At 37.5% G+C, this 20,045-nt stretch overlaps 1 protein-coding gene across 2 annotated transcripts in view; it reads right to left on the bottom strand.

Annotated features, from left to right (window-relative positions):
* Nucleotides 1-1,250: 1,250 nt before the first annotated feature.
* Nucleotides 1,251-20,045, bottom strand: part of igdcc3 (immunoglobulin superfamily, DCC subclass, member 3) — an 84,741-nt gene continuing 65,946 nt past the window's right edge. For both annotated transcript variants that reach the window (XM_058780910.1, XM_058780911.1), the window contains exons 6-14: nt 19,512-19,670; nt 17,581-17,746; nt 10,006-10,253; nt 8,738-8,902; nt 8,262-8,450; nt 7,586-7,690; nt 7,358-7,493; nt 6,976-7,216; nt 1,251-6,736 (exon numbers count right to left, since the gene is read on the bottom strand). In XM_058780910.1, the coding sequence (XP_058636893.1) occupies nt 6,599-6,736; nt 6,976-7,216; nt 7,358-7,493; nt 7,586-7,690; nt 8,262-8,450; nt 8,738-8,902; nt 10,006-10,253; nt 17,581-17,746; nt 19,512-19,670 (1,547 nt within the window). In that variant the 3' untranslated portion in view covers nt 1,251-6,598. The remainder of the gene's footprint in view (nt 6,737-6,975; nt 7,217-7,357; nt 7,494-7,585; nt 7,691-8,261; nt 8,451-8,737; nt 8,903-10,005; nt 10,254-17,580; nt 17,747-19,511; nt 19,671-20,045) is intronic.

Raw genomic sequence — 20,045 nt, 5'->3', positions numbered from 1 at the left:
CTCTCTCTCTCTCTCTCACACACACAAAGAGGGAAATAAGAGAAGATATAAGAGCAACGAGAACCGTCACAGATTTATTGAGGGCATGCCTTAAATAGTGTTAAACGTTATTCATGCTATATTTTCTATCAAACGTTATTCAGTGTGGAATATTAATTGGAACAGGAAGTGATTTCTGTGTTCAGTTCAGAGTTTTTCTCCCACTCTCCTTGTCTTTACCATCCATTGTTTGTCCCCTACACTTTGTTCACTGCTATAACTCATATTCCACTGTTATCTCCATTAGAAACAGAACACTAAGTAACTATAACAAATTAAACATTCTAAGTTAAATATACAATTTATCTGTTGTATGCCTTATTTTAAAGGAAGTAAAGCAAAAACATCAATGAATCTGGTATTGACCAAGTACCTTGCCATGAAAATCAGAGCCCAAATGAATCATTGTTTGCACAGGTTTGAATCCTGATTGGAATCCTTCAGGAGAACGCAATGATTGAAAACAAAGCGAACTCCAGCAGTCTGGCACACCCACTGAAGGATCGAACATAACATTAAGGAATCGCATATTCATTTCCAAACTGCGAAGAAATAAACAAACAAAAATATCTTATGACTGGATGTTTTAATTGCTGTGAACTATAGTCTGATAAATGTTTATGCCTGTGTATCTGGGTAAATAATTCATGTATTTCCACATGCAGTGCAATCAATCCATGTGCAATATACTGAGCACTGCAGCTAGTCAATTAGCAGAGAGCTGACGAGGGAAATTCAGATACCCACACACACAAATACAGACACACATTTGCAAACACACTGTGTATAAACATACACAACTGTTCAAACATATGAGGTTCTAAGATTAAAAAAAAATCTTTTATTCAGCAAAGATGCCACAGTATTTTCAATATTTATAATAAATGTTACTTCAGCATCAAATAAATGATGTACTATTTTTTTATGTAATATTTCACAATTTTATTTGTTTTGTTTTGTTTTTTTATGGAAAAATGCAGCCTGGGTGAGACTGCTTTCATAAAAATAAAATAATATTAATAATAATCTTACTGACCCCTAACTATTGAACGATAATGTTTACAGGCACAAATTTACCAAAACACTTATGGGAAGATGAGCTGTGAATAAACACAGGAAAATGAAAGATTCATTGACAAAGAAAGGAATCTTTTTTTTTTTTAAAACTAGAACTAGTTTATTGTCATCATTGTTATTGACTTTAAACAGTGTTTCACAATGAACCCTAAAACAATACAAACCACTAAAAACGGCCTAGTATTCTTTCTTTATATAAATATACATATACACATACAAATATATGCATATGTACATACACCGTACTGACCGTCTGTGGTCAGAGGGGGTTTACAGACATCAAATCTGGAGAAGACAAACTGGTAGAAACAGTGTTTCCAATGCAGCAGAAACAGTAATTTCACCCGGACCTGAATTACACAGAGTGAGTTACATGAAGAACTGAATGGTGAAACCTGAACATCTCACACCTGCTCAACTGAGCGTCATCTCTTGTGCTCTCTTCATTTCCTCTAAAATGACACCCTTTCTGTGAAGAGAAATGGCTGGATGGCGAAACAGGTCAAACACAGCACAAAAGCCCGTGCTCGCTGGAGTTTGTCCCCAGGCATTGCTGTCATGCCTGTTTTCCTGCTGAGCTCCAGAATTAAAGTTTGTATGGTGGATTACAGAGACACACATTTGAATAGTCTGTGCTAACCCTGCAAGAATGTTACATTTCCATAATCATATGCAGCTCTGAGGGTGGTTAAATAGTGGTTAATGCATAATTTCCTTCATTTCCCTTAATGAACAAAACACACTTTGACAGTAAATCAATCTGTCAAATCTTCACAAAGTGTTACACAGGTCTTTAACACAGAACTTTACAGTGCAGTCATGAATGCATGGTGAAATTCACTCTTGTGGAAGAGGAGATGAATGTGTCCAAACAGAAGAACAAGCTGACCATGAAAACGCTAAAAATTGACAAGAGCATCTTGTGATTCGCAGTAGTGGCAGAAATAGCACCATATTAAGGAGATTTTCAGTGTTTCAGTCATAAGCACAGTTTTACAGAAGTGACGGTCATCTTCACATTCACTGTACTATACCCAAAACTGAAAACTGCTTTATATTTAAATTAGCTGAGATGAGGTTAAAAAGAGGATCAAATCCAACTTCTTGCAAATGCAGGAGTGCCATCCAATTTGTGCTTGCCAACTAGCCTTAATCTAATCTGTAGAATATTCATTTTTATCAATATGAATTTGACAACCGTACAAACAAGTCCGTGGAAACAGCACAGGATTTATACTTTAGTACTTCACAATGACAATTATGAATATTCCAGTTTTTTGATTCCATCATGTCATGTTGTTGTTTACCACACACAATAAATAAAAACAAACAAACAATCAAACAAACAAACAGGAAACACCAATACAGCAATAAACTTACTATGGAAGCCTAAAAGTCAAGTGGGAATAAATATTTAAAATATGGATGTGCCACACTGCATCAAAAGCATAACCATAACTTGTGTTAGCTTGAGACTATCACAATGTGCAAAGTTAGAAGTAATTGCAAAGCACATTATTCAACATTATTCAGATTCTTCAACACCCACCTAAAGCAATTCCATTGGTTCTGCTAGAAAAGTAGAAATCTTAAGAGCTCAATTAACAAATTGTATTTCATAAATAATTTACGCTGTAAAAACATAAACATTCTATTTTTAAACCCCACAGGCTGTTTTTCTGCTTCCATTGTAAGAGTATCACTATTAACATTTCCCATTAATTTTTATGAACAGTACAGCACTCAGATTTTACTAACAGTAATAGACATCATCACAGGACCATATTTTCACATGGTAACATCAGAAATCCCCTGTCGCGTCTATAAACCTCATGCTGTGATTGCTTCAAATACACAAGTTTAAAGCCTCTGTGTGTGTGAAACTGTAAAAGCGAGCATATAAATTCCTCTCAGCTGGGCTCATATTGGTCCCCTCACCAAATGCAAAAAGTGCACTCCCATGTAATCCTGGGCCCTGAAAGGGGCTTAACAGAGTGAAACTGGTACATATTATCCTCTACAAAAAGCTGTTTGTTTTACAGATTCAAAGTCGGAACGTCTTTCTGCTGCTGTGAATAGGTCGGTGTTGCCATAGCGCTGGCAGGAGCTGAGGTGGCTACATGTTAATGCCTCATCCCTGAGTCTCCCTGGGGAAAATCTGGGACACGGGACTAATGCTGACACAAACATGTCTTTTCTTACAGGGATGTGACTGCTTGTGTGCGTGTGTACATGTGCGAGGTGGGTTCTAGAGACGGGGGTCCGTTTTGGTAACATGTTCTTTGTTCTTTCATGGATTCGAGCCAGAAGCAATACTAAATATTGAATGGAAACAAAGCGAGATCAAGCACTGCGAGCCGCTCAGAAAGCCTGTGGATCTAATGCTTTATCACAGTAACAGTTTTCAGCATTATTATCACAGGTTCAATGCAAGCGAAACCTCCAGAAAAAGATTCAAGATGAATCTCTACATTAGAAAAAGAGATGAGGTCATGCCATCAGTCTGACGTAGCACACATAAGAACGACATGAACTGATAAGCTGAAAACAGCAGCTGTCCGTTTGTGGTCAAACATCCACCCTAATTCAACCAAATCAAGATCTGCTTTCTGTAAGAGAGTCTAGACATCACACTGGAATCTTGAAGCCTGATGATGCTCATTACTGTTTTAAAAATACTCAACTGTACTGATCTGTTCACAAACCTCACAAGACCAAATCTATCAGGAAACAAGCAACAAAACTGCAGATGACTTTTTGAAATGTAACAGCATTGAGAATTGCTTGTATCGCATTACACAACAGATGAAACCGTTTCGTCTTATTACAGGAATGCCAAGAGCAACCAAGACTGTACAATAGATATTTCATAGAGATTTTCATTATTAGGGACAAAGTTCTACAGCACGGCGTATCAAATACCTTCCGTTGTTCAGACTCTTTTCCATTAATTCTATTTAACACAGCCAAAGAATTGAGCACTTATCTGTATACAGACAACACAAAAGCTTCTACAGTCTCCATCGACAACACTACAATGCAATCGGTACAATAAATATACAGCACATTGTCTGAGTCTTTTCTACACTGTAATATACTGTGCAATTCTGTTCCAGAACCAGTATTTGAAGGAATATACCTTACATGAATAGGATTTTTTTTTTTTTGATTATCTAGGCTTACTTTGTCCATTTCTTTAAAAAAGATTAATTACAGAATTCGTGGGCGTTATGAAAATATGGAAACTTGACTCATTATCTACACACACTGATGATGATGTTTACATTTTTAAATTAAGAAAAAAACGATAGTGGCAAATACAATGGACCAGTCATCTGAACCAGCCGGAATAACGTAAACATGACTATTTGATACAGACAAACATAACATATGAAAAAAATAACACTATACATTCAATGAAATCAAAGCGCATGAAAAGCTAATGCAATGCACTGATCTGCTAAAGGGTCCAAAGGAGATGTCCTCCTCTGATGTGTGTATGCATGTATGCATGTGTACTATACAAAAAATACAATCTCCCCATCAGAGTAGGAGCGACCTGAGAGTATGACTGCTGTGTCGAGGTAGGTTACTAAAAAAATATATATATATACCATAGTACAATGGGACACCAGAGGAGAAAAAAACATTTTGCTGGTACTTTCAACTCTCCCTCCCCACTAAAAGAAACAGCTGGTCTTGGATTGGGTGGCTGAGCACACAGTGAAAAGCAATTGAAAAGCGATTCAATAGCTGGCCAGACATTTGAAGAGATGACCAGCGGTAGCTCGGGCATCATTCTCTACTCAGCATTCTGAAAGTCTAATGCCAACAGATGTTATGTGTGCGAGTTATGTGCGTATGTCTGATGCACTTTGTGCTCCCTGATCAATGTGGCACTAAAAACATGGACGAGGGGCATGGGATATTAAAAAAAAAAAAAGTGATGGAACTCCACATAGAAGCCATGAGAATCTCCAGTGGCTTTGGCTTCTAATGGAATGTTCACTTCCTGGAGAATTCTAGAATGCCCAGTTCTTTCATAGTTTGGCATTCACGTCGTAACATGCAGCAGAGAATCTGAATAGCCTCGACATTATCTAAGGGTGCTTGAACTTAATTGATCGCAGGTCCTGTAGTTACAACCCAGGCAAAGTCCATTTCAATTCTTCACAAAATATCACAAGATGTGATATGTGTATCTAATCTATATCACAATTTACTTCTATCAGCACCCATAGAAACAGCATATGTGCTTACTTCTGTAAAGAACACTTTACACATTTGTCGATCTCCCTAGTGATCGTGAAGTCAAACTATTTAAACATCATTTGTGTGTTTATATCCAAGGTTTTGTACGGTGGCCTCTCTTCTTCCAGCGGTTCATCTGAGAGCAGTATTTTTTTATCCTGAAGACATTGGTAACAGTGCAGTTTCTCTTAAAAAGTCTTTCCATTTTACTACATTGACTGTGATTAAAATAAAAATACTCTGATCAGGAAACATAGAACCAAAAAATTCCTATGTGAATACAAGGACACTATCAAAACATCTTTACAAGCATAATTCATAGAACAATGTCATCTGTCAACTGGCATGAGGTACTGACATATCAAAACACAGCAATTCATTAACATAGTGAAGCCAGGATCTCACAAACAAGAGGCTATGTTTCAATACGTGAAAATAACCACAACGACAATAACAACATTGTTATTTTGAGGTAGAACATTGACTTCAACATTTGGAAGTGCTATATGTTGGATTTTTTTCTTGTTATGCGGCAGTCCTTGAAATCTGAGGTAGAGAAGCACCTTTTTCTCTTTTGACTGAACGCTTGATGTGTATAAAAACAGAACAGACAGCAATATGCAGATCTTAAAGACTTCCTACAAGACATTCATTCCAGCTGAGGTAGGTTTTTTTGTTGCAAATTCTAAAGATCACATAGCCAAGTCTAAAGTCTTCATGAAGGCTAAAACCTACTTAAAAAACAAAACAAAACATTGATAATCGGTGAAACAAAAAGTCCTGAGAATAATTTGAAATCCCTGGAAGAAGGTCTTGGTCTCTGATGGATGGGCTTGTAAAACCATTGGTAGGTTAAGAGGAGGCAGCAAGTCGAATATGTTTTAGTAGGAAAAATACTTCTCTGTTGTGCAGAAGAAGCCAAATAAAATCAATTATAGATACTAGTGACTGGAGACTTCCACTGTATGCTGCCAGCCGTAACTGCAAGAGTGTATTTGTTCACCTACCAATGAGAAATAATAGATGTCCATTGCAAAACCTCACCTACCATGAAGCCACAGGGACCCCCCAGCATTACAGTCCAGTGATTCCCACAAAGGGAACTTAACTTACGAATAATATATTCTTTGCACGATAAAAAAAAAAACTGAACTAAAATAGATGAATACTTCAGTTGACCTGAGTTGGACAGGAGTCTGAGTAGAGGATATACTTGGCCTTCATTTCTTCATCAGTCTTCGTCCTGTTGGCCCTCTGCTGGATGCTGCCGGAACTGCAGGTCACACTCCTCCATCAGGCTGAAGTCATCAAGGGGAAGTGTGGACATCTGGGTTTCATTCAATGGACAAGAGACCAAAGAGCTCTCAATCTGAAAAGAAACACACACAAATGCATGGTAAAAAAAAGAAAACACATTACCAAACACTACAGTACTTTTCAGTTATTGCTCATAGGGTTATGGTTTTACTTTGATCCCTTTCAGTACACTCAGGCAAATGCATCTCTTTCCATTCCACTTTTACATGCACTCGTAAGTTGCTCTCCGAGAAGAACTATAACCATGCAATCCAGATATCTATAAATGTATGCATTTCCCCCAAGGCTCACTGTGTGGGTGGTGTCAGGTGGATGGGAGAAGTGGGATGGTCCTGAGAAGAGTCTCTCCATCTCGTTGGAGTCGGTGCAGCTCTTTGCAGTGTGGGTTCCTCCATTCCCGTCTGAGCTGAACCTGTGGGGGCCGTTGAGGGCCAGAGCCCCCTGTGAGGAAGAGGAGGATTCGAGCACGACTCCTGCTGCTGGGTTACGGCCCGCCTGTCGGGTGGCCTGCACGGTTTTACACATCATCAGCCTGCAAGGAAAAAAACACTTAACACTGTATCCAAAGAAACATTTTGACCTTTATTTAAAGTAAAACTCTTTTCTGCCCATGCTCACTGCAACTGCATTCACTATAAAATAATACCACACATAGTCAGCATAGATTCCTCACCTGCCCCTGTAGCTAAACATGAGGAAAAGGACACAGAAAATGATGCAAGTGACTCCAATATGGATGCCGATAATGATGCCTGTGGTGGAGCTTTTATTCTGTTCATCTTTTACACAGTTGCAAGGGGTATTTAGCACTGCAGGAACAGAACACACACAAATACAGTCAGTGTGAGCGAGTTATTATGCTTGCATGTGTAGGAGTAAACCTGTGTGTTGCATCAGGCACCTGATTTCTCCACTGCCTCCTTGAGCGACACAAAGCGCAGGGTGGCATTGCCCTCTCCATGCTGGTTAAAAGCCAGAATTTTAATTTCATACACAAAAGAGGGATCTGAAAAAGAGGGAAAAAGGGTTTTGGAATACTTAAAAAAAAAAAAAAAAATCTCAATGGCAAAATTATTTCTGTTAGCTGATATATTGTTATATAGTTTTTATTGTAATAATATGCATTAATAATATAATAATATATTAATCTATGTTAACTTGTCTATAAAGCAAAACAGGATAAATGTTTAATAATTTTTAATAATGTTTATTGTTTAATAATAATAATAATAATAAAATATTATTATTGTTATTATTTTTATTACTATAAACATAATAAAACAAACAATAAAAACTGACATTATAATTTACAAAAAAATAAAAATATGTATTAATTGTGTTTTGCTGTAAACCAAACAACAGCAGCAACAACAACAATACATCAATATTGGGTCTTGATAAGAAAAGCACAAAATTGATTAAATTCTATGTAAATAGAATTCATTAATGTCTCACTGCATTGAACATCACAAGAATACACAAGAACATGCCATAAGAATTTTTTTATTGTGTTATTTACACAGAAATTCATTCTGCTCATATTTTTGATGAATAAAGGCTGCTATGGCCAGACTCACCCAGCTGAGTGATGTTGTACTGGGTCACATTACGTGGGAAGGTAAGGGGTCCGGTGAAGATGGGGACGGGGACCTTACGGTAGTAGAGACTGAATCCTTCCTGCTGGCCCATCTTAGCAGAGGGTTCCCATGTGGCCTGAACCACCGTCGAATTAATCACCTTCGTGAACAAGGCTGGTGGAGCAGGGACTGTAGGCATTGCAAGCACAAAGGATCAGACGGAACGTATTTCATCAGCAAGAGAAAAAAAAACAACAACAGGTGGGAACTTTACCCTGAACAACCTTGAATTAAAGACTATGCTGTGTCAAAAACCCCTCTGGGGGAATGCTTTATTGTTAAGATGTTTCAAGAGCGAGAATGTGTTTTTCCAGTTAATTACTGCACAATTAACAACTTAAAATAAATGGCAATTATACAATTCTGCATAAAAAAGAAGCCTGTATTTGCATGATTGTTTAAATATGTTTTTATACCTTCTCCCAGAGTGCTCTCCACAGCTGTCTCAGAGGCTTTGCTCGCTCCTCGGGACGTGTAAGCCTTCACATAGAAGCTGTAGCTGGTGGAAGGCTCCAGATCTCCGATTACCTGCTGCAGGGTCATTTTACTCACAGCCTCCTGGTACTCCATCTCCACTGGGTCTGATGGGAAAGTGTGAAGGTTGAAAGAAGGAAAGAGAGAAACCATGAGAGACCATCGTTAAACACCCAAAAATGGTATGAGAGAGAAGAACAAATTGGAGAAAATGGAGCAAAAGTGTGACAGTAAAATTAAGGATTAACTGCAACAATTGCCCCGCTCTTAACGTTGGCAGCTCTCTAAAGTCACATTTATGGATGGCGTAAATGTTATATTTCCTCATCATTTATTCATGCCAAATTGCTGTAAGTGTTTATATACATTATAAACGGCTCACACTCCAAAACATCTCTCTCAGCGCTGTTGGGCAGTGAGGCTTCCAGCTGATGAGAGATGCTACAGACATATGCAGTGGCTAATAGTCATACTAACACCACAGTGAGAGAATGGGAGAGAAAAGGAAAAAGCGCAGCAGAGAACACTTAAGTGCACTTCAGCATAGGTCTTAGATCAGCTGTTCAGCTGTATTTGCTCCAGCAGAGATAAACATCAACATGCAATTTTAAAGCTTCCCAGGAGAGAGAGACTGATACGTGAACACGCATCCATCCTCATACTGAGTTTTCAGGAAAAGGCTTCAGGCTTCTCTCTTTACCACCAAGTGTGTTTAGAGGTTTGATTTCATTTGGGCTAAAACAGCAATTTTAAAATGTGTTTTAAAATGTCACATAAATACTTCAGGGTTACAAGATAATGCCATTGTAGCTCAGCTTCGTCAGGCATGTATGCATGTTAATCAGATTACAATCAGCCTTGTGCTCTCTCGACATGCATTTAATTCCTTAAACATTAGATTGCACATTGTGTCATGTATACTCTGACAGAGAGATGAAGACCGTTGCCTAACTACACAAAAAACAGCTTTGACAACAGGAAAAGCGGTGACTTGCTATCGACTCTAAATCTCAATGATTTCCATAATGAGAGAGCCTGAAGTGAAGATTGAATAAAATATGTATTTCACAACATTTGTGAAAATCTACATTTACACTTTGAATGTAAAACGTTGCTCAGTAAATCAGTACTTTATTTAATGTTGAAGAAAAGATTTGATTTTATTTTGCATGCTTGCGTGTGTGTTTAGGTTCATTAGCAGTTTTCCTACCAGCAGTCTTGCGGATATGCAACACATATCCAATTATGTCCTGAGTGTTTTGGGTGGGCTCGTTCCAGGACACCTGAATGGAGGTTGGAGAAAGGACTTCTGCACGTACGCCTGTGGGCACACCTGGCAACCCGTCAGCCCACAGCACAGTCAGACGGGCACTGGCCTGTGTGGAGCCAGCACTGTTCTCTGCAATACACTGATATATGGCCTCATCATCCTGGGTTACTCCATTGATCGTCAGAGTACTAGAAGAGGAGATGAAAGAGACTTTTAACCTGAGCAGGAAAAATTTATGTCAGAAAGCAGGGATACACTATATATTGGTACCAGTTATCAGCTGATATAAAAATATATATATTATAATTTTGTCTTTAATTGATTTTTAATTATTCAGACAGTATACAGTAAAATAATTTAGTGTTTTATTTTTTAAATTAAAATGTAAAACTATATACTAAAATATTGAAGATTTTATTAAATATTATTTATAAATAATTCATTTTTAATTAATTAATAAATTAAAATTATACTATTTTGTCTAAAAATAATTCTTAGACAATCTCTTTTAATTAATTTTGTTAAAATAATTTTGAAGTTTTTAATCAGCCATAGCATGAAAATATAGATTTTTAATATCGGTGCATTCCTAGCAGAAAGTCCTACATAATAGTTCTCACCCATGCGTACTGACATGAGTGTCTAACCTTGCTCCCAGTGCAAATGATGTAACTGGCATGAATAAAGCAGAGGCTACAAACAAACCATATGCATCCACCATCTCTGGGTGCTCATTAACATGAAGCAAACCCAACCATCTGTCAAACTCCTCCCTCCTGAATCCTCCTCTTCACTTTCTATTCTTTCTCACTAGTCCTTATTTTTCCACTCTCACTCTTTCAGTGTTGTTTTTTTTTCTTTTTTTCTTTTAACACCTTCTCCTTTGTGCTCCCCTTCATTGCTGGGGGATACGGTGATGGTGGAAGGGGGGAACATTATTAGTGCTGAATATATAATCAGGTGTTTTTTTCTTTCATAATCCCGAGGCCCTGGGAAAAAAAAATGAATTTTTACCACTTAAAGGGCCAGGAAATGGAAATGAGAGTCCTCAGCCTACTGCGACTCTTTCTTTCTAAGCTCCACCTTCTTTTTTATGATATATTTGCATGCGGTTTGTGTTCTCGGACAAATGGTAGGGGTATTATTGCTGGGATATTATTCAGAGTGAATGGGAAAACAGAAAGGTGTTCAGTCATTTTAAACGCCTGCAGCTTACAAGCGAGGTTTTTTTTTTTAACATTCTAGTTAGTCTCAGAGATTATGGTCCTTTCTTTTATATTCTTCATGTCTCACCACCAGCCTGAAGCAACCTGCCACATTTTTATGTCTTGTACATGTAGATTCTGAATCATCTGAATTGGCGATGTCTGGTGGTGCCATCAGAATGTGGTAAGAGGTCACTTTCTCTTAGTCTGATGGGATGCGTCTTAACCCACACAGTGAAATCCATCGTAATCTTAGAAAACAACCAAAGAGACCTCTTTAACTAGGCTTTTGTACCAAGGGCTTACTCTGCACTTACACTACTGCTCAGTTAACTTATGGAAATTTGATATGGTAGTGCTTCTTATTAGCATATTACATTCTCCCTTGAATTAATCCCTTCTGCTTGTATTATTATCCATTGTAAGTTGCTTTTGGATAAAAAAAAAATCTGCAAAATGAATAAATGTAAATGCTAATTAGGAAAGACAGAGAACACTCTCCTTTGCCAAATTGCATCTCTGAACCACGTCTTTGGGTGCTACTATGTGCACCAGCTTGAAAGGCTTGCATATTATGTGTTAATGTATGGAGTGTTTAAACTACCTATAAAGCATGCTAACAGAGCTCTGATGGAAGAATCTATTGAATCTCGATGTGAATGAACAGGGATGGTTGGCAGTTTCAGATCACATCCACTTGTTTTGTGAAATCCCACCACACGAATAGAGTTGCCAATAAAAATCCAGCTGTTTTTGAAATTCCAAACCAGCATGACATGCCTTCACAATATACCCACCAACCTTGGGCTCTATAGACCGTCAGGCAAGTTTCATAATGTCATCCTAGCGCTCTGAGAAACAGTGCGATAAATATTAGTCTCCCTACAATCATCTAAGCAGCACAGTCAGTTAGGCTCACTAGGTTCCAAAACATACACTACCTTTTCGACACCAAGACCTCCCATTTTCCACAACAATATTCAAAGGCCCCATGACGTTTCCAGTTGTTTGTGATTCACTGGATAATTCACAAGGATAAAACTTTTAAAATATTTTTTACTAACAATTTCTACAGAATAAGATTTTTTTTTTTTTTTCAGGACAATGGGAACCCTAGTCCTTCAAAGAATGGTTGTCAAAGCAGTAAATTATTAATGCTTGTTTATTTAACAGCTGTTTTGTCTTATTTTAAATCATTAAAGTTACCTTGGCAGTTTCCTGAGGCCAACACAAATGTTAGGTACACAAACATGATTTTATGCATTCAGAAATGTGTCGGAGCACATTTTGAAAGCAAATAGGTCAATTTGAGTTCATTTTTACTAAAAATCAACTCAATTTAGAAGAACATATTTGACTCTCCATCTGCAACTGATGCCAGTAATTGTTTGTTACGGCCAATACATTTTATACTATTTAGAAAAAGAAAAATTAAACACGTAAAACTAAAATCAGCTGTTTTAAACGGGCAAAAAGTTCATTTAGTAATTGCAACATTATAATGCACAGTAAGAAAATAATGGACAATCAGTTTAACATTTACAAAAGATTACAATAAACTATAATTATTATTGTTTTTAAAGATTTACCGTATTGTCCCGAATATAAGACGACCCCCCTTTTTCCAGATGTACCTTTTGGAAAAAGGCTTTTTGAAAACCAAATCTTGTTTTTTTGTTTGTTTGTTTTTCTCTCTGTAAAACACATTTTTTTCTTAAATTATTTTCAAATTGCATATTTTTCCTATTTTAATTTTTGTTTTGAAAGTATGGTAAATACTGGTAAAATGTACCAACAATGACATTAAATAATATACACTTTTTGATATACCATTGAAATAACAGGTAGCCCATCTGAATTATATAAGATTTAGGCTATCCATCTCATAGTAGCCTACCAAAATGTTATTATCAGTAGAAGTGAAATCTTATTGTAGTCTTCAAATCTGGGTATAGTCTTATGTTTTAAAATCACTTACAGAGGAAGTTTGGTCCCATCAGGCTAACACGACAGTCACGACTTTACAACACAAACACATTACATATTTCATGGCACACTCGTTATATGCGTTTTTGGCGCCACCTATTGTTGTGGGTGTATTACTGACATGTCAAAGTCTAGACCCCGAATATAAGACGACCGCGTTTTTTCAGATGTATTTCCAAGAAAAAAACATCGTCTTATATTCGGGACAATACGGTACTTCATGTGAGCACAAAATGATTGCAATGGTATTTAAATGCAAAAATAGAGGATCATGCGGAATTAAATATCCAATACTGGCTGATACCAATACATTTGAAAAGCATTATTGTGCATTCCGATTTGCAATTTATCTGCTTACTACAAAGCGCTTTGTTGTTGTTCAGAATACTGATGTTTGAAGAGGAAAAGCACACAGTGTGCTGAGACCATCTGCACCCTCTCTATCTGTCTATACATTCCAGCCTCTCCTCAGATTGACAGAGAGCATCCTGAGACAGGAGAGCTGCTATTCAGCACACTGAGAGCATGTTTGCACAGTCGTCACAGAGCAGTGCCTCTTGAATGGGGTGGTCACCCTTATTCACAGGCCTCTAGAGGAGAGACAGAGAGACGGAGAGACGAGAAGGGGGTGGGAAAGGGGAGTGTTAGGTAGGGGAGAGGCATATGAAGCAGGGGTGCTGAAATCCTGGTGGAAATGACTGATTGCAGGAGAGGTCAGAGGTCAAGGCCAGAGCTCGCTCCATTGTGCATGGGTTGGAGAGAGGGTAATGACCAAGAAGCACATAATGGAGTTTAAAAAGGGGCAAAATGGGGGAAAGAAAGGGAAGAAATAAGTGTACTGTTTTTGTCTGCTCAGCTATTGTCAACACAGTTCTTTTGAATGATAAGGATAAAAAAAATCGTTAATAGGATTTTTTTTTTTTTTAAATTAGAAGACAGTAGAGTTTGCACAGAAAAGCAGACAGAAATTAGGCCAGAATCAAATCTGCATCCATTAACGTGCATTACCCAATGCACTGTCTCTCAGAGTCCATGGTCAATTTATATTTCAACAAAGAAAAAACATGCTAGACCAAACTTGAAACCAAGGCAAAAAAGCCCCTCAGTGAATGAAGCCCCTCTTTGAAGTACCAAAGCACAAGATTACCGATATCAAACACAACCTCTGCTATAATACACATTCATACATGCATGTATGCGCAGTATGTGAAATGCAGACATAATATATAACCACCTTCAAAGTCCTTCTAAGTGCTGGCCGGTGCTGTGTGATTTGACTGCGGGTCACTGTGGCATTTTGATTACTGCTGTAATAGTGTTTTATGTTTATGGAGCAGGCAGTGACCCCACCCTCTGCTCCTGCAGCTACTGAACCGCATGACCTCCGCTCTGCCTGCAGCACTTTAACACATGTCTGCAAACCTGCACGGATACAGAGAGCATACTCACGTTTGATATGTTTGATTCAATATTAAATAATGTCATAATATCATGAAATCGGAATCTTGTTAAGATTCAGTTTAATTAGATTACATTATTTTGGTGTCATTTAGGGATGCACCAATATATTGTAATTGAAATGCTCATACTTTCAAATAGTTGTTATGGCCAATGACAAATAAATAGCTGATTATAAAACTAAAGCACACTAAAAATTCAAACACACTCATTCGTGTTCACAAATACTCTGCTATTGTTATATGTCCAACACACTCTTACAAGTGCTCTTCAAAAATTAGTGTCCTAGATTATGGCAAAAGTCACCTAAACCTTAAAATAGTTAGAAAAATTAAATAAAATAAAAAAAATAAGCTGATACTGATAAATAAATAAATAACTGATTTGGTGCTGATATGCTGTATAATTTAGGCATGACAATGTTATAGTATAATGAACGGTATGTGTATGACCAAAAGCAGACACATGCATAAATGTACGCATACAATACACAAGAAAAGCAATGATTAAAAAATTAAAAGGTACATGAAAATGTACAAAAGAAAGGTGAGGGCAAAAGGACAAGCTAGTGAGTTTGCATGTCAAGTGTGTATGCTTACATGTCATTGTAAGCATATGACACATGTTTGGGGAGGCTGCCTATATATGAGCTCTGGATTAATGTGTGCGCAAGCAAGTTTGTTAAATGTATAATCGATTGTCTTTCTGAACCTCTTGAAGGTCAGCATCTCCCAGTCTGTCTGTTGGCAGGCAGAGAGAATCCCCCAACCCACCTAGATCAACACACAACTACCATTATATAGGCTGCTTAACATTCTAATGATGTTTCCACTCTGACCGAAAAAATTTATATAAAAAAATGCTGATAAGTATCAAGGATGCCGTACGCACAAGAGCTGACAATAAAACACTATTAAGGTGAATTGTGTAATTGTTTTCGATACGCTCTCTTATCCCAGTTTAACGCGCAGAGCAACAATTGCATAGATTTATTCAGGAGAGGTCTGTTATTACTTTTCGGATTTATGATATTCCAGCGGTGGATGATGAAACAAGCAAAAGAATCCCACAGAGTGTCATCTAGTGAAGAAGCATCCGGAACCATCTGTAGGAATATTCATGTAGCTCATACAGCAGTGCCAGCAACACCAAGATCATGGGTTCAATTCCCAGGGCATGAACTTATAAAATAAATACTTTCAATGTAAGAGACGATAACTTCAAGGATCATAAATATAACAATAGCTGGCTATAACTGTAAAGTTTTAATAATCATTGAAATTCTATGAGAATAGAGACTTTCAAACCACAGCTATAATGAAACTATATTTTCTCAAGGTGTTTTTTCCTCAGCTGATGAATGATAAAAACACTGATGGCCAATCAGAATCCATTCAACTTTAAAGAGCTTTAGCGTTTAAAGTGGCAGATGACAAAATGACGTTGTTTGTTTAATATGTTTATAATAAGTGTACATTTATAATGAACAGAACATTATAGTCTGTATAGTCTGGTGTGTGGATGCTGATATTTTTATTGTTATAGTTAGCATTCTTGGTGCGAACGGGCCTTTAGAATCACTCTTAACCCTTATGAAACCACACAACAGCATGACATGAGCAACACTCGCATAATTATTATTATTACTTATTTTTAAAATGAGTTTTGCAGTTCAGTTTGGTGCAAGAGACGCAAACAGAAATTACACACACTAAAATGTAAAACAACATTACACAACCTGTGTGTAATCCTTTAAATATACACAGAATTGATGTCATGTGTCGACACACGTGTAAGAGGAACGGACTCACTCTCTGCTCACTTCTCCACTTTATGAGTCAATTAGCTAATGGTGCTGCTCAGACTCATAGATTCCAACTTATCCACTCCTGCGTGCTTTCTCTGCCTACCTGCTTCTTTTCACTCCAGTCAGGCCATGCCTGTCCCAGCCTTCTTGTCTTTCCCAATTGATTTCCTCTAGCAATGAAAAGTATCACTCTATCTTTGCTGTTATAAATTTTAACCTCGATGAAATTGATTTTCTCTCACATCGTAAACATGCTCTTTAACCACAACAAAATCCCAGGCAATAAAACATTTAGAATGGCAGACAAGGAATCACATTTCATTTCCAAAGACATGATCATAATTGAAGCAGCAGAGGGAAAAAATAATAACAAAGATAAACAGAAAGCTGAGTGTCTTTCATAGCAGACACAACACGTCCTAGAATGCGGGACAATGTGTCCTACTGACCTCGACAAGAGGCGTCCTAACATGGTTGTCATAACACTGTAGCTAGAAAAGGACAACCAGCAACTTAAAAATGTCCTTCAATGACACAAACAGCCATGGCCTTCACTAAAGCCTTCTGTGAGGTGACTCCACATGTAATAAATTACATTGTACAAATGAGTAACTCTGGAATCGATGGACAGCAGCGTACAGCTATGCAAGCAAAACTAATTTAGTTTACACAATTCCTGATTATACATAAGTTTACTGCATTCCTTATACAACATGGAAACAGATCTTGGAAAAACATTAAAGCTATATTATAATCACGGCTTTTCCAGTGTTGTTATTGTAAACTAAAACTAGAACTCAGGAATTGACATAAAGCTGAAATAAAATAAAATAAAATAAAAATATTAGATGAAAAGCCAAAAAAAAAAAAGAAAATTACAAATGCTGCCTTAGCAAGTCACTGAAATAGGCTGGAAGTTCACCAAAATAAAAAATAATAAGACAAAAGTACAACAAATAAATAAAAGAAAACCAATTCAAAATATGAATAAATATCAATAATATAATTATATTAATATAAGTAATAGTACATAAATAACACTGGCCTTTTCCAGCTCACCTGTTGTTGTTCCTGAGTTTGACATGGCCATCGGGCTCTAAGATTTGTCCATTTTTCAGCCAGGTGATCTGCGGGACCGGCTCACCCTGGGCCAGACAAGTGAAGATGGCAGTGGTGCCCACCGGGCGAGCAATAGACTGAGGGGGCTGCACAAACTCTGCAGGGGCTGTAGACAGATACAGGGGAAGAGTAAGCAAGAGACAATGAGAACTCCATTACTGGCAATACAAAACAAGAAATCATTAAATAAAAAGGCTTGTAATTTCACTAGGTGACTATACTAATGCTCCCATTTTCACCCAACGTATACGCTATTGATGACAATAGAAGTATTTGAAGAAGAAAACCACCGTGCACACAATGCCGAGAGAGGGAGGGAGATTGTCTACGTGGCTTTGGCTTTATCACATTTATAATGAATGTATTGTGACAGCAGTGGGTGGTAACAGGAATAAACTTAGAGAAAGCATCAGATTAACTCGATTAGAGTAGGGCAAAAACAGATTTCACAGGGCCAGGAGAGGAAATTGACAATCCATAAATGACACGGTGTGAAAATTAAAACTGATTAAGCGCTGCAGAACAGATGTGGGGGGCTTGGAAGGGATACTTGGACCGCACACCTCTTTGAGCCCCCCAGAGCCTTCTGCTGCCCCCAACCTCACCAGATACCCCCCTCCTCCTCCTCCTCCTCCTCACTCACCCACGTGGCAATGCTGCCAACTGACACAGAATGCAGCTAATCCAATAGTCATTTACTGCTTAATTAGGACACATTTAATCTGAGAAAATTTGAAATTGCTGACTGATTAGCAACCGTTTGCTCATTTGTATCCATTTTAATTACCATCACACCTTTCATATTCGTTCAGGGTGCAATGGCTTTAATTATTAAAGTCCTTTAATCGGCAAGTGTTGATCTTGCTCTCAGTCTCTCTCCTTTATTTTCCGCGTTACCAGCTTCTCTCAATAAATAAATGATAAGATAGGTTCTAACTGCTCTCAGAGGTTCGTCCAGTGCATCTCACAGCCCTGCAAATTAGTGCTCTCTTTTTTCTTCTCTTATCCCTGAGTGCACAAGAGAGAGAGAGAGAGAGAGAGAGAATGGGGGAAGGGTTGAGGCAGAGAGTACTGATGTACCACTGTGATATATCATCTGAGAAATCTCTTCCTTCTTTTCTTATCTCCCCTTTTCTCTCATTTAGTTCTCTCCTGGGATTTCATTTTTTCCTTCTTACTACCAATTTTTTACATTACATTTTTTAAAACACCTCTTACTCTCTCTCTCCCTCTATCTCTTTAAGGTAAATGAAGTGCATTACAGTGAGCGAAAGGCTGCTACACCATCTGGCTACTAAGATCATATCAATTCTCAGCTACACCTACAGTGCTGCTCCCGCTATCATGGTCTACAGCCGCTGAGATTCAGTCGCTAACGTCAAAGGCATTTCCAGTATGATCATTTGGATGTTGCATGTAGTGTTACTCAGGACAGGAGTAATTAACTATAAGTAGTGATGCTACTAAATTAATGTTTTTTTTTTCAGTATCTTGACAATAATTCCATGAAATAAAGCTAAATAGAAATATAGCTATTAAAAAACCTAATAAAATTACAAAAAGCACAACAAAATTACTAAAACTTAAACTAAAACAGAAAATCTAAAAATAAAAGCCATGTCAAAATTTAAATAGATAATACAAAATTATATAAATAACACTAAAATGGTTCGAATTCACAATAATTCACAGATTTTACAGGACTTTTTTCATTTTATTAATTTGTTTATTTGATCTCTTTCAAAGCAAATATGTTTAGATACAGTTGTTCAACACATAGTGTTGTAGTATAAATAAAAGTGTATTTTGACTCGTTTAAAAGTTATAAAAAGTTTGCAGTTTTGGAATGTTTGTTTCAAAGAAAGTGTCACCTTGCACAACTAGGCGTCCCTGAGCAGTTCTGCGCACGCGGGTTCCTGGCTTGTTGGCCGCACAGACGTAAACACCAGAATGCTGAACTCTGACATCAGAGATCATCAGGTTTCCTGTTCCTAGTACCTGGATACCCTCAACTCCTATTGGCCGGCCATCTGAAAGAGAGTTGAAGGCATAGTGTTGACAAAGACAGACAAAAGACAAGTGAAAGGGGTCATAGAGATCATTTCAAAGAGAACTGAAGAGATCAGTAGAGGGAATAAAAAGAGGCATCGGAGAGAAGATAGAATCTCATGATTATTCAGCCATAAAATCATTTCCCACCCCAGAGGAACTAAAAATAAATTTAACAGGACAACAGAAGCATGTGATGAGACTTGGAATTTAACAGCACTGGTTAAATGTGACTAATTATGGAGCACAAAGCACCATCCGTCATTCTGCCCTGGGGCGATAAAAATCTTAAGAGAAAGGAAGAGTCAGAGAGAATGAGAGAGAGAGAAAAACACCACCTCTCATTAATAAAAAGT

Source organism: Onychostoma macrolepis, chromosome 07, assembly GCF_012432095.1.
Source record: "Onychostoma macrolepis isolate SWU-2019 chromosome 07, ASM1243209v1, whole genome shotgun sequence".
Classification (NCBI taxonomy): Eukaryota; Metazoa; Chordata; class Actinopteri; order Cypriniformes; family Cyprinidae; genus Onychostoma; species Onychostoma macrolepis.
This window is presented reverse-complemented; position numbering and strand designations above follow the sequence as displayed.